The following is a 15,507-nucleotide window of genomic DNA, read 5'->3' as shown; positions in this document are numbered from 1 at the left end:
CTTGTGCTCCTCAGTCCTCCAGCAGCACACCCTCTCACTCTCAGCTCCTTGCACCTCTTGCTCCCAGCTCCTCACACTCGCACCACAAACTGAAGTGAGCTCCTTTTAAAACCCAGGTGCCCTGATTAGCCTGCCTTAATTGATTCTAGCAGCTTCTTCTTAATTGGCTCCAGGTGTCCTAATTAACCTGCCTGCCTTAACTGGTTCTAGCAGGTTCCTGATTACTCTAGTGCAGCCCCTGCTCTGGTCACTCAGGGAACAGAAAACTACTCATCCAGTGACCAGTATATTTGCCCTCTACCAGACTCCTGTACCCCACTGGTCTGGGGTCTGTCACAATAATAATGAAAATATTATAATGTTGTTGTGTACATCAGTGGTATAACCATACCTAGACAGCGTGTTCAGTTCTGGGCACTTGACCTCAAAAATCATTCAGCAGAAATAGGAAAGGTACAGAGAAGGGCAACAAAAATGAGTAGACAAATAGAAAGATTAGGGCCATATAGCTTAGAGAGTTGATGAATTAATGATGACATGATGTAAAAGGGAAATTATCCTGTGGAACTCATTGCAAATCCTGAGGTTAACAGGATCCACAGCTAAGTTAGACCAGATAAAAATATGTAAAGGATATAAACTCCCCTGTTTCGTGATATAAGCCAGGCAAGCATGTCAGCAACCTTAGCTTCAACACATCTTCAGAGATTGTGGAAGTGGCACAGAACCAAAAAGAGCCAGAAACTCTGACAACAAGGTACATAAGGGCTTGGAGAATGCAGGCCTTTGTAAAAGGCAGCAAGAGTACTGCCATTTTGAGAACTACCCTGGCTTTCGTTCACAAGTGAAACAGCACAAGTGTGTCAGATCCAAAGGGATTTCTGGACCAAGAGATGACTCTCAACCAGTCTGGTTGATGCTTCAGCAGTGAGTGCTGGTCCTTAGAATCTTTTCTCTTTCTGCTGACTGTGCCACCAAATCAGGGTGTGTTGGTTTAATTGTGGATGACATTTGACCCTGACTTGGGGTGGGTGACTTTTGTGGAGCAAAGTAGGACTTCTTTGCCCATTACTCCTCAGGTTTCATTAGTGCTGGATGCCTGGACAGTCTTGGGTCTTAGTTTTTGGGTTTGGCCTCACTGCCAACAGCGGAGTTTGCAAGGAGTCTCAGGGAGTCTCAGATTCAAGACTCTTCCTTTGTAGGTCCTTATCCTCCAAGCCTACAATCAGGGTCTCTCTTGTACTCCACCCGTAGACACATTAAGGTTTCTTGCAGACAGGATTTATCTGCCTTGGGCATCTCTAGAACCTGGATACCTCCATAGGACAACCACCTTTTCTTTATGAATTCTGAATTCCTTGGCCATATTGACCTCTAGTTTCACAATTTATGAGTCAGCCTTCTAACCTTCTACCTGTCACTGGAGAAGGATCTGTTCTGGGTCCGGCGTTGCTTGACATCTTTATTAATTACCTGGATGTAGGAATGGAGAGCATACTGATCAAATTTGCAGATGACACAAAGCTAGGGGGGCTTGCCAACACTTGGAGGATAGAGCTAAAATTCAAAGGGATCTTGATAAATTGAAGAACTGGGCTATCAACAACAAAATGAAATTCAATGAAGACAAATGTAAGGTGCTACATTTAGGGAACAAAAACCAAATGCGCAAATACAGAATGGGGGATAACTGGCTCTGCAGCAGCACTCCTGAGAAGGATCTGGGAGTTGTGGTGGATCACAACCTCAACATGAGTCAACAATGCAATGCTGTTGCAAAAAAAAATAAAAGCAAATGCAATTGTGGATTGCATAAACAGAGGCATACTATGCAAGTCATGGGAGATGATAATACCACTCTACTCAGCACTGGTTAGGCCTCAGCTGGAGTACTGTGTCCAATTTTGGTCACTGCTGTATGAAAAGGATGTAGAGAAACTGGAAAGGATCCAGAGGCAAGCAACAAAAATTATCAAAGGGATGGAATGTAAGTGGTATGAGCAAAGGCTGGAGGAATTGGGTATGTTTAGTTTGGAAAAGAGGAGATTAAAGGGGGACATGATAGCGGTCTTCAAATACTTGAAAAGCTGTCATAAGAAAGATAGAGAAAAATTGTTATCTTGCCACAGAGGGCAGGACAAGAGGCAATGGGTTCAAACTACAGCATAGCAGATTTAGATTAAATCTCAGGAAATACTTCATAACTGTAAGAACAGTAGGACAATGGAACAACCTGCCTAGGGAAGTCATGGAATCTCCTTCAATTGAGATTTTCAAAAAGAGGCCAGATAGTCATCTGTCTTGGATGGTTTAGATACAACTAATCCTGCATCTTGGCAGGGGGTTAGACTAGATGACCTTTGTGGTCCCTTCCAACCTTATGGTTTTATGATTCTTTGTGACTATCAGCTCTTTTCCTCTTTGTAGGTGAAGACAGCAGTTTGATATTTTGGAACAATGGCAGGAGAACCTGGCCATCCATTCCAAAAAAGCCTTCTTGAGCCAGTCCATGATCTCTGGCTCAGCCTTGTACCCATCCCTGTTCAAAAGGGAATATAAAATATATCCACGTCTTCAAAATGGATCTGACTGTTTTACTAGCATCCTGCTCTTGGTTGCTTATTGTATTTGTGACCACAGAAAGAGCTTCCCAGTCCATTGATCAGGCGAAAAATCTTAGGAATGGATTTGCTTGGTAGGAAGGAATGTCAGCAATATTGTAATTAGGAATTCCACGTTTTCAAGCATTTCTCCATTACCAAGCATTGGCTGTCCCTCTTGAACTGTGTCAAGGCAAATTCACTTCAGTAGCTTTAGAGGTACATTGTCTTAAACCCTACTTTTGGTTGACTTTCCTGTAACAATTCTGCCTTTGTCCCTTCATTATATAAATTATACCCACTTACATCAGTAAGTTACACCACATTTTACATCACCTCTGACTTTGATCCTTGCCTTTCAGTTAGTGGCTCACTAGTTCCCCCAGAAAAGAGAAGCTGCTTACTTTTGAACAATTGAGTGTAGTTATTCAGTCAGCTTGAAAATCATGTTTTAAAAGGAAAATATTTCTGGCTAGTGGTAAATAAATGTACAGTCCTTCTGTCAAACGTAAGTGGGCATGCTCTCACCACGGCATGTGAGGGACTGAGGCCCACAGAACGATGCCATTGGATTTATATCAGTCCTTTTGGCCTTATTCTCCACTGCCCTATACTTTACTTACAATGTGTGTATAAATGACTATCCAAGGTGCCAGGCAGTGGAGAATTGGGCGCTTTTTTAACATTTTGTTGGCTGCTAATGGGGAAAACTTACTAGATTTTTTTTTTTATCCTACATCTCCTTTCTACAATGCAGAGTGTGGAAATGTCCCCCGGTATATAACTGTTGTAATGTAGAGAAAAAGAAGTTTAATCTCAAAATAGTTACAAAAATGAACAAAGACATGGACAAGCCTTCCTTAAGATGATCAGCTGAAGGTATTACGACTGTATAGAGGGGAGAATAGGGGTCTACAAAGGGAACTTAATTTAAAGTTGTGTATAAAAAGGGATCACAAGTTCATTGGTGACAGCAGCAACAGGAGAGAAAACAAACTACTGTAACAATAATAATAATAATAATAAAGGTCAGGTTAAGAAAATGGAATAATTTTTTTCTTGGAGGCAAACGGTTAGAAATTTCGTGGCAGAATCTAATTTACTGGGATTCAAGAACAAAAGATAGACAACAGATGTTGGCAGTATCTTGGTGGAAATGGAATTTGAGGCTAATACTAGTTTTTGCTCATGCATAGGGCTACACCACACACACAGTTAGGGCTTAGGAAGGAATTATTATTCACAAGGTAAAAAGGATAAAAAAAGAAGGGTTTTTTTTGTTTGTTTTCCATTCTCTGATGCATTGAACAGGGATCTCTCAGTGGCAAGTGGTGTCTATTCCCTGCCACAGCAGAAGGGTGGGCATTGGACTGTACTGTCCCCATCTTCTTCTTAAATAAAGTATCCTGTTCTGCCAATATCTGTAAGCAGTAACAGATCACGAACAAAGAGATTGGTGCATCTTGATCCCTCCTCTTCTCTGCCTGTGGCACACAATAGTTTAGTTTCCTGGGGGCTTATAATATTTTGGTCTAATTCTGGTTGTTGGCTTGGTGTGGGCATGGATAGGGGGTGTTTAGTGGCTTGTGATATACAAGAGGTCAGAATAGATAACCTGGTGGTTCCTTCTGGCCTTAAACTCTGACTTTGTAAATCCCAATTAAAACCACTCATTCTCCTTTGAGTATATATCCTTATAGAAGCTCCACTGTAGGATGTGCGTGTGTGTGCACTCTTGACTGGAGACTGTAATTCCAGCTACTTGGGAGGCTGAGGCTGGCGGATCACTTTTGCTCAGGTGTCCTGGGCTGCAATGTGCTATGCCAGTCGGGTGTCTGGTGCCACTGACAGCCTGGCTAGCGGGTGGCCGAAGGAATGGCTAGAACAATAAGAAGGATATGTTGTGATTGGTGTTCTTTCTGTGAGGGCTGATGGACTGATCCGACAAGGTGACGGTAACTTGAGTTTTTTTAGATGTTTTGTCCCTATGGGTGCTCTATCCCCTACCCTTCTTTCCCTCTGCTGTGGAGTCTTTGGCTTTGTAGTCTCTGGCTTCCCGAGTGAGAAGGAAATGAGTGGCAGCAAGTTTATGCCCTCGTATCGAAGCACGAGGTGCTGCTCTGTGCAGGTGTGGACCTGCAGACACTGCTTTCACAGTCTCCGGTCAAGAATGCACAGGTGCGTCCTCATCCTACGGTGGAGCACCCATAGGGACAAAACATCTTGAAGAACTCAAATTACTGTATGGGTAAAAAGAACAGGAGTACTTGTGGCACCTTAGAGACTAACAAATTTATTAGAGCATAAGCTTTCGTGGGCTACAGCCCACTTCTTCGGATGCATCCGAAGAAGTGGGCTGTAGCCCACGAAAGCTTATGCTCTAATAAATTTGTTAGTCTCTAAGGTGCCACAAGTACTCCTGTTCTTTTTACCCATACAGACTAACACGGCTGCTACTCTGAAACCTGTATGGGTAAGTAACTTCTTTTCCTACATCCAAGAAGGAAAAAGTGGTTTTGGGTTTTTTTACTTTTAAAACAGTTAAATGTAAAAACACAATGATTTAAGGAAACACACTTAAGGATTGTTCAAGCAAGCTGATTCTTTGGCACTCTGTAATCACAGTAATCATATAGTGGTAAATAGTTGCAGTTTGCACAAAGCCCCTTGTAGGAGGCTGTTCAGAGTTGCCATTACCCCAAGGGAGAACATGCATCTCCAATGACTCATTCCCTCCTGGCCTGCTCAGTGCATTGAAGAGATGCATTTTGTGCACCATTCATAGTGTAGGATAGTGTAGATTGCTCCCCTTTGTTGTGCCAGCTCTGCAGTCCACTGAAAAGGAAGAATGTGACTCTTTCAAAATTATTTGCTCCACAAAGGAACAGCTATTATGGCCCATGTAAGAGCAGGACACACAAGTGGTGGGGAAGACTATCAGCTGCTCCACCCCACCTTCAAATAGACATCAGTGCCATGCAGATCACAATGCCTGAAGGTCTTTTTGTTCAAAAACTGCTCTGCTTCAACCGGATGACTGTGGAGGTGAATTCCCAAATCCCAGCATAACCCTTCATTGCAGTACAAGGGCACTGTGGCTCATCTGGTGGCTCTTGCTAAGCAAAACAGTAACTTTGTTTAAAAGTGATCTTAGTCTTGTTCATAACAATTAATGTAGCTCCCCACTCTCCTCCTCGTGCCCTTAGGTTTTACAGAATGCTCCAGATGAAGTCCTGGTGGTAGCATCTTCCACGCTATGCAACCTTCTCCTTGAATTCTCCCCAAGCAAAGAGGTTGGTATTCACCTATGATTTCTTCTTATTGCTTGTTTAGTAGAATTGTGTGTTACAGCAATGACTTTTGAGTAAGCAAAGAAGTTTTTTAATCATTATCAGGTGATTATACAGTAGTTGTAATGTTGGGATGATGGAATTTTATCATTGATAGGGTTTTTTTTAATTGACAGCCTGTTAATTATGCAGTGATACGACAGAATAGGTGGTCCCATCTAATGTAGTTAGACGTCGGTATGCTGTATGAGACCTAACTTTACTGATAGACTCTTCCTTTAATAAGATTTTAAAACACTTTTCATTTATAACTCTGCCTTGTTGCCTGTGCTGTATCTGTGTTCTAGAGATAAATCAGATAACTTCAATCTTCAGGGCTGTCAAGCCAACAACTTTCACAAGCTCTAGAATCTCTTTTAAAAAAAACCAAAAAAACCCATTATCTAGTTAATTGCTGATAATTTTAGCAGATAAAATGCAGATGGGGGTGACGAGTGGGGAAGTGGGAGTACCTGCAAGGAAGGAAATGCAGAGGGAAGAACATAGAAGACATACAAAAAAAGGGAGAAAGTAGAGAAAAAGAGAAAGTTGGGGAAGAAATAGAAACAAAGGGCAGGAATAATGTTGTCCCAAAGAAGAGCAGATATCCCCACTGAGTGATGCTGGGTATGACAGTGAGGGGCTGAATAAATAGTAAGTTATAATCATAACTAAAATCTGTTACTACATAAAGGCCAGAGGCTCTCCATGATCTCTGTGCAAATCTCTCTTCCACATCTGTGGCGTGAGGGGAGTACATAATCCCATGGGCCATAATTAAAAATGGACTTCAGTCTTCTCCAGAAGATAAGTTTGACAGCTGAGAGGTAAGCCATGTGTTTTACCTTCAGCAATTTGAGTTCACAGACTTGAAACCCAATTGTGCCTTCATTCAACACAATGGCAAAACACCTGTTGGCGTCACTGTGAGCAGAAATGGGCCATAACTGCAGGAATGTGATTTCACCTGGCTGAACAAAAGTGAATGCTCAAGAAAGTTCTTTTTACTTAATTGCATTGTATAATGTATAGTGCATTGGCTTATATGAAGTACATTGTGCATTTCACCATGCAGTGTATGTGCTTCATGCATATCAGTATATGTTGCACACAACGTACAATATACATATTGCCGCCCAAGAAGTGTAGAGTATGGTTAGGATATTCTTTAGGCATTTCATTTTATAATGTATTCATTTTACTCTGATGTATGCATTTCTGTATTATAATGGGCAAAACATTCATCTTTTGGGCTATAATTTTCAGTATTTGATCTAAGCCCATAGGTGACTTTTTTTAAGTTTGAGGAAAATCCCTTCATCTGCTCTGTGATGAGAAAGTGGAAAAAACACTTCTCACGTTATAAAGTAATTTTATCCACACATTTTTAAACATGGCTACAAAAAAAGCGACAGATTAGCAACTTGAAACTTGGCGTGGCCATAGATAGTCCTTATTGAGAGCTAGTGCCTTTGTTTGATTAGGCTGGAAAATGGTTAAAAGTAAAGATGTTATAAGCAATTGAAAAAATGCTCATCAGTATGCTCAGTAGTGATATGCCATAACTTTATCAGAGCTTAGTCGTCTTTGTGACCTCATTGCACATTTCTAGCCTCTATCATGGCTAGGGACAGACAGAGACTGTTGCACTCTGGTTGCTAATGGGTCCATTTATATGGGCTTCTCTTCCCCAAGAGATCTCATCATGTTTAGACTTCATCATGAGGAGCAGAATTAGCTTTTAAACAAAAACTGAGCATAACTGACTGGTCAGTATAGACCAGGGGTAGGCAATCTTTCAGAAGTGGTGTGCCGAGTCTTCATTTATTCACTCTAATTTAAGGTTTCGCGTGCCGGTAATACATTTTAACGTTTTTAGAAGCTCTCTTTCTATAAGTCTATATTATATAACTAAACTATTGTATGTAAAGTAAACAAGGTTTTCAAAATGTTTAAGAAGCGTCATTTAAAATTAAATTAAAATGTTGATCTTACGCCACCAGCCTGCTCAGCTCGCTGCCAGCCTGGGGTTCTGTTCACCTAGGCCGGCAGCGGGCTGAGTAGGGCCTGCGGCCGGGACTCCAGACCTGGGGGTGGGTGTTTCAGGGGTCAGGGCAGAGGGCTGGGGGAGGGGTGTAGGGCAGAAGGCTGGGTGTGTGTTGGGGTGTGGGGGGTTCAGGGCAGAGGGCTGGGTGTGTGGGGGTGCAGGGCAGAGGGCTGGGTGTGTGGGGGTGCAGGGCAGAGGGCTGGGGGTGTGGGGGGGGGTTCAGGGCAGAGGGCTGGGGGTGTGGGGGGGGGTTCAGGGCAGAGGGCTGGGGTATGGGGGTGCAGGGCAGAAGGCTGAGTGTGTGGGGGGGGTTCAGGGCAGAGGGATGGGGCTGTGGGGGTGCAGGGCAGAAGGCTGGGTGTGTGTTGGGGTGTGGGAGGTTCAGGGCAGAGGGCTGGGGGTATGGGGGTGCAGGGCAGAGGGCTGGGTGTGTGGGGGGTGCAGGGCAGAAGGCTGTGGGAGTGTTGGGGTGTGGGGGGTTCAGGGCAGAAGGCTGGGGGTGTGGGGGGTTCAGGGCAGAGGAATGGGGCTGTGGGGGTGCAGGGCAGAAGGCTGGGTGTGTGTTGGGGTGTGGGGGGTTCAGGGCAGAGGGCTGGGGGTATGGGGGTGCAGGGCAGAAGGCTGAGTGTGTGGGGGTGCAGGGCAGAGGGCTGGGGGTGTGGGGGGTTCAGGGCAGAGGGCTGGGGGTGTGGGGGGTTCAGGGCAGAAGGCTGGGTGTGTGGGGGGGTTCAGGGCAGAGGGATGGGGCTGTGGGGGTGCAGGGCAGAAGGCTGGGTGTGTGTTGGGTTCAGGGCAGAGGGCTGGGTGTGTGGGGGTGCAGGGCAGAAGGCTGAGTGTGTGGGGGGGTTCAGGGCAGAGGGATGGGGCTGTGGGGGTGCAGGGCAGAAGGCTGGGTGTGTGTTGGGTTCAGGGCAGAGGGCTGGGTGTGTGGGGGGGTGCAGGACAGAAGGCTGTGGGAGTGTTGGGGTGTGGGGGGTTCAGGGCAGAAGGCTGGGGGTGTGGGGGTGCAGGGCAGAAGGCTGGGGGCGTGGGGGGGTTCAGGGCAGAGGAATGGGGCTGTGGGGGTGCAGGGCAGAAGGCTGGGTGTGTGTTGGGATGTGGGGGGTTCAGGGCAGAGGGCTGGGGGTATGGGGGGTGCAGGGCAGAAGACTGAGTGTGTGGGGGGGGTTCAGGGCAGAGGGATGGGGCTGTGGGGGTGCAGGGCAGAAGGCTGGGTGTGTGTTGGGGTGGGGGAGGTTCAGGGCAGAGGGGTGGGGGGTGCAGGGCAGAAGGCTGGGGTGCTCGGCTCGTGGGGGTGCTCCCAGCCCCCTGCCCTGAGCGGCTCATGGCAGGGGGCTGGAAGGGATATGCCCTGTTCCACCCCCTTCCCCCAGGCTCCATCCCTACCTCTCTCTGCCTCCTCTACGGAGCTGTGTGCACGCTGCCGCTCTTCCCCCTCCCCCTCGCTAGGGCCATCAGCTGATTGGCCAGGGACGGAGAGGAGGCGGGGCAGGAAAGCACCACGCTAGGGGAAGAAGCGGGGGGGGGGGGGGGGAAGCTTGGCTGCCGCAGAACCAAGCTTCTGCCTCCTGCCCCCACAGGGGAGAGCGGTGGGCGGGGGGGCTGAGTGGGGCTGGGACCGCGGCAGGGAGCTGCGTGCCACTCAAAATTGGCTCGCGTGCCGTAGGTTGCCGACCCCTGGTATAGACAATGACAAATAGTGCTCAGCATCATGTCAACAGGCTGTGCTTATAGCCTTGTCTACAGTGACCAGTCAGCCAAGGGTACTGTGGTGTCAGCTAACTCCACTCCTAATAACATCTAAATGTGATCAGATCTCCTGGTGAAGACAAGCCCTTTGATGGAGACTCTCTCTCGATGAAAAAATGTGCAAGTTTATGCAAATGTGTCTTTACTTAGACATGATTTGCCAAAATAAAAGGAGAGGCTGTTTTGAAATTCCTTCAGATAGCTATGAAATGTTTTATTTTATTTAACATACTCTATATTTTCTTTTTTATTTGCAGCACTTTAAGAATTGTACATTAAATACCAATTACAGTAGCAAAAATAATTTTGTTAGTGTATTTAGTTGAGCTGAGCTGGAGCAGGATTTTTTGGTGCATGAAAAATTCAGAGATTCTGAGGTCTTTTGTTCTGTCCCAGAACAAAGAAATCCTGGAATTTTCTATGGAATATCTTCCCAGCTGGCAGCCTGCCCACCCTTTCTCCAGGGCGGAGGGCAGCCCAGGGAGGTGGCCAGATCAGGAACCAACTGCCAGGATCCCCAGCTCCACAGCAGGGACCCTGGGAGTCCCAGCTCCAGCTCCTGCCTGACTTCCATCAGCATTTTGCCAAACTTAACAGATTGGCAACTCTAGTATTTAGCATCTTAATTCAAATCCTTATTTCAGTTGCCAAGGCGTATCAGCATACTTTTCACACACTATTATAATAGTACTTTTTCAATATTGAGAGAAGTATTAATACCACTGCGGAGACAGTGTTTATTAGAAAAAAGCTAATGGTACACATTTAATCTCAATCAGGTGATAAAATTTACAGTTAAGTTTTTGCAAGAATATATGACATTTTATTACTGTTTATTCCACATAATTTCAGAATAAACCATGTCACCCCAGATGTTTCATCTTTAAACTTGTAATGGTTAATCCATATTTGTAAATTAGCATTTGCCAAACCATGCCACAGCGGTGTTCTGCCAACCTGTAATGAAATACCCTAGTATAAAGCACATGTGCAAGCAAACAGAATTAAGGGGCAAATTCTGCTTACATGTATACTGATGTAAATTCAGTGAAATTCACCCCTGTGTAAGGGGCCCTCACCTATTTTGAGGCCTTATGTGAAACATAAATGCTGCAGAGTGCTTTTGCAGACCTAGTGCACAGGGTGACTATCCCCTGGAGTAATTCCATTGACTTTGGTGATGTTGTTACGGATTTACATAACTGAGGGAAGAATTTGGCCTGTTGTTCCCAAGACAACCTTAACCCTGAGTTTCCTGATTGTTGTGGATTCATGGTCTCAAGCTTTTATCATCCCATGACTGTAGTTTCTGTTTCATTTAATAATCTGGGGCTTTCAAAATCCATCTGTTGGTATTTGTCCTGTAATCTCATTGTCTGATAATATCACAAGTGGTTTGAGTTTTTCTCAGGTTGTCACCAGAAGTCTTAAGAGTTAGCCTTATTACACTTTGTTGTTGTTCTATTGTTTGTATACGTGTTGAACTCACTACATCTCAATGTATCTTCATTAGCGAATGTGAAGAGCAAATACAGCCTGTTTAAATGCAATTAGAGACAGTGAAACCTGTCTTCTGTGTCTGCTCAAGGGATCAAAAATCTGTTGCTTAATGAAGGTGGTCTTTTATTAAAGGTGCTTCACTGCTAGCAGTCTATTGAGACAGAAGGTTGTCTGAAAAGGGTGTGTGTGCATACACATTTCATTATAGTTATGTCTACAGTTCCTCAATAAATAACCAAGATCCACCTCGAGATAAACACAGTGTGCAGTACCACATTTGATAGTTCATTGATGTACATGTAAGTCCAGTAAATTCACGGTGTTCTAAAGCTATGTGTTTTTTCCTGTTCATTACAGCCTATTTTAGAATCAGGAGCCATAGAACTTCTATGTAGTTTAACCCAGAGTGAAAATCTTGCTTTGCGAGTGAATGGCATTTGGGCTTTAATGGTAAGTACTCACTCCAATGAAACATTGTTTATACAAACACCACACACAACCAGCCAACCACCAAAACATACTTCAAGGAAGGGAGATTCAGAGCTTTACTTTTGACCATGAAGATCATAGCAGTTACTAAAAATAATGTTGCAGATGTTCAGCCTGCGTGTATGTGTGACTATACAAGAAAATAGTGATCTGTCCCTAAAAGTATATTAAGAACATAAGAACGGCCATACTGGGTCAGACCAATGGTCCATCTAGACCAGTGTCCTGTCTTCTGACAGTAGCCAGTGCCAGATGCTTCAGGGGGAATGGACAGAACAGGGCAATTTGTAGTGATCCATCCCCTATCATCCAGTTCTAGTGTCTGACAGTTGGGTGAACTATTCATGATGACTTCAAGATTTCTTTCTTGTGTGGTAACAGCTAATTTAGATCCCATCATTTTGTATGTACAGTTGGGATTATTTGTTCCAATGTGCATTACTTGCACTTATCAACATTGCATTTCATGTGCCATTTTGTTGCCAGTCACCCAGTTTAGTGAAATCCTTTTGTAACTCTTTGCAGTCAGCTTTCCACTTTTTATAAGCCAGTAAACAAAAAACGATCTTGCTGATATGTCTTTACATATGTATTCTTGACAGTATAGTTATATCCATAACAAACTATTCATGTAAGCTTCACAGTGCAGTAATTTCCAGCAAATAATAAATTAAGTGTAAAATCCATGGAATTATGCAAAGAGTATAAAATCAAGAGATCAAAGCAAGAATAAAATGCAAACCTTATTTCAATTTCACTTGTGCATGTCAGTCATGAGCTAATTGAGCAGCATAACTGATTAGTTCAAAGGTAAGGCTATAGTTGGGTACAGGTAAGATTAAGATTTAAAACAAGGGAAAATGGGTGAGCCTTTGGGACTTTGTCAGGGATGTGGAGATCCAAAAATGTCCTTCATAAGCTGTAGTTCTTCGAGTGCTCGTTCCTGTGTGTGGTGTACTTCAGCGATTGCACATGCTTTCCATGGGCCCAGAACTGGAGAATTTTTCCTGAGTGTCTGTTTGGTCCACACATGCGCCCCCACTGTCCTCATGCTCTGCATCTTAGTTCCTTCTTACCTCTCATGGTCTGGCATGGAGCTTCAATGTACGTGCCGATTTCTTCAGCTTCTGTCTGTAAATAAATTGTCATTAGGATAAATATTTGGGGATCTATCCTTAAGTTTTGGGACAACTCCCCATACCCCTGGGGTGAGGAGTGGTTCGTGTACACCACTACCTCTCTCCCTTTCCCCCCGGTCTTCCAGTAGTGGGAGGAGGAGTATGACAAAAATCCCCATAAGCCCTTTCTGGTAACTATCATGGTACCTGTCTGTACTGCCTGTGGGAAACATGTCCTGCCCACGTGCAGTATCTGCTGGTTGTTCCCAAGTAAGACAAAGCAGTCAGGGGACTTCCGATTCCAAGCAGTCCTCATGGAGAGGTCCATGAGACTGGGGACAGCCTCTGACCAGGGAGACTCTCTACATCAGTCTGAAGAAGGTAGGAGCAGCCTCTTGAGTTTGGCTCAGGCCAGTTCCAGGGCCCCTGCCCCCCTTCCCTCATCAGTTTCAAGACAGGGCAGAAGGGAGATACAAACACTCCCATAAAGATAAGAGGGAAAGTTCCACATCCAAGCCCTCTAAAAGGAGACAGAAGTCCCCCGTCCTGTACCAAGTCAGGAGACACCTTGTGCTCTGGACCCGGGTGTCTGCTTCTGAGAAGGACCAGCCCAGGACTTCATCAAAGGGCAAGACAGCACCACTCTCCCATACCAAAAGTGGTACTTCAGTGCCAGCACCTGTGCTGCATTGGCACTGTCCGATCCAGCGCCTTCAGCATCAGTGGTCCAAGTTACAGAAACTACTCCAGCCTGCTTCTTGGCATCAGGTGGTCTAATCGTATTTATGGAACCGGAGTCACTGATACTCTGGACTCCTACACCCACTTCCACAACATTAGCCAGAACCAATATCGCTGTGGTCCCCCTCACCATCGCCATCTGATTCTGAACAAGATTTGGTGAATAATCAGCTGAACATGAGCTCCCAGTGCAACTCTGGGGCCAAATGGGCTAATGTAATCCTTGGATGTATAAACAGGAGAATCTTGAGTAGGAATAGAGAGGTTATTTTACCACCTATATTTGGCACTGGTGCAACTGCTGGTAGAAAATTGTGTCCAGTTCTGGTGTCCACAATTTGAAAAAAATGTTGATAAATCAGGGAGGGTTGAGAGAAAAGCCATGAGAATGATTAAAGAATTAGAAAACATGCCTTATAGTGGTAGACTCAAGGAACTCAATCTATTTAGCTTAACAAAGAGAAGATTAAGGGGTGACTTGATCAGTCTCTAAGTACCTACATAGGGAACAAATATTTGAAAATGAGCTTTTAAATCTAGCAGAAAACGATATAACACAATCCAATGGCTGGAAGCTGAAGCTAGACAAATTCAGACTGGAAGTAAAGCATAATTTTTTAACAGTGAAAGTAGTTAACCATTGGAAAAAGTTACCGAGTGCCATCACTGGCAATGTTTTAAATCAAGATTGGATGTTTTCTAAAAGACATGCTCTATGAATTATTTTGGGGAAGTTCTGTGATGTGTGTTATACCAGAGGTCAGACTAGAAGATCACAATGGTCCCTTCTGATTTTGGAGTCTATGAATCTCCAAGCCTGGTTTGAGCAAGAGCAGTGGTTTTCAGACTTTTTTTCATTTGCAACCTCCTAAAAAATTTCAAATGGAGGTGCAGACCCCTTTGGAAATCTTAGACATAGTCTGCGGAACCCAGGTTGAAAACCACAGTTCTATGGTGGTAACAACCTTTTGTGGACCCTTTAGACATAGTCTGCGGACCCCCAGGGGTCCACAGACCACAGGTGGAAAACCACTGAGCTAGACTATCACTGCCACCGTTGATGACTAGATACAGGTCATCACTGAATCCTCTGGTACCAAGAGCTCTCGTGTTGGATTAGGGGTTGGAGTTGGAAGAAGAATGAAGGACACCATGATTAAGCAGAAATCCAGTAAGCCACAGTTTCAACCATCAGCGGCATTTCTCAGCTGCCCTGTAAGCATCAGAGAACGCATAGAAAGGGTGCCCAAAGACACTTGTCCTTTGCCTCCCAATCAACATGAACTCTGAAACTGGCATTTCATCAGAACCTTTGAGAGTGTGCACCTACAACCCGTCCATCTAAATAATTGCCTTGGTTTTCCCCCCTCTCCCTTTTGGAAGGCAACTATCCAATACCTATTTGCCTGGAGAAAGATCACAATAGACTGATTGATTGGTAATAGAGGTTGTCTCTTCAGGATGCACCATCCAGTTTTCTTCCCTCCGAAACCCCACCTCTGCTTGGCCACCTTAATTCTGGGATCCCTCTCAGGAGTGGGGGATAGAATCAGTGCCTCCAGCAGCAAAGGGAAAGAGGTTCTACTTGAGGTACTTCATCATCCCCCAAAAGTCAGGGACATGGAGACCCATCTTGGACCTCAGGGAACTGACAAGTTTGTCCAGTGACTGAGGGTCAGATGGGTGATTTTTGTCTTTAGTTATCCCTCACTAGATTTAGGAAATTTGTTCGTGGCCCTTGAGCTCAAAGATGTGTATTTTTCAAGTGAACATCCACCCAACACACAGGAGATTCCTGAGGTCCATAGCTAATCAGCAACACTACCGATGCAGTGCCGAGGGTTTTCACCCTGTCATGGTGCCAGCTCCCTTTCATCATTGGGGATGGCAGTGTACACCTGCTTGGACGATTGACTCCTAAAGGGTTGATCTTA

General features: G+C 44.8%; 1 protein-coding gene across 3 annotated transcripts in view; it reads left to right on the top strand.

The window, feature by feature from the left end:
- ARMC8 (armadillo repeat containing 8) overlaps nt 1-15,507 on the top strand; it is a 208,208-nt gene that overhangs the window by 156,805 nt on the left and 35,896 nt on the right. For all 3 annotated transcript variants that reach the window (XM_065410557.1, XM_065410556.1, XM_065410555.1), the window contains 2 exons: nt 5,807-5,893; nt 11,583-11,675. In XM_065410557.1, the coding sequence (XP_065266629.1) occupies nt 5,807-5,893; nt 11,583-11,675 (180 nt within the window). The remainder of the gene's footprint in view (nt 1-5,806; nt 5,894-11,582; nt 11,676-15,507) is intronic.

Source organism: Emys orbicularis, chromosome 9, assembly GCF_028017835.1.
Source record: "Emys orbicularis isolate rEmyOrb1 chromosome 9, rEmyOrb1.hap1, whole genome shotgun sequence".
Classification (NCBI taxonomy): Eukaryota; Metazoa; Chordata; order Testudines; family Emydidae; genus Emys; species Emys orbicularis.
Note: the sequence above shows the minus strand (reverse complement) of the source record. Positions and strands in the feature narration are given on the sequence as shown.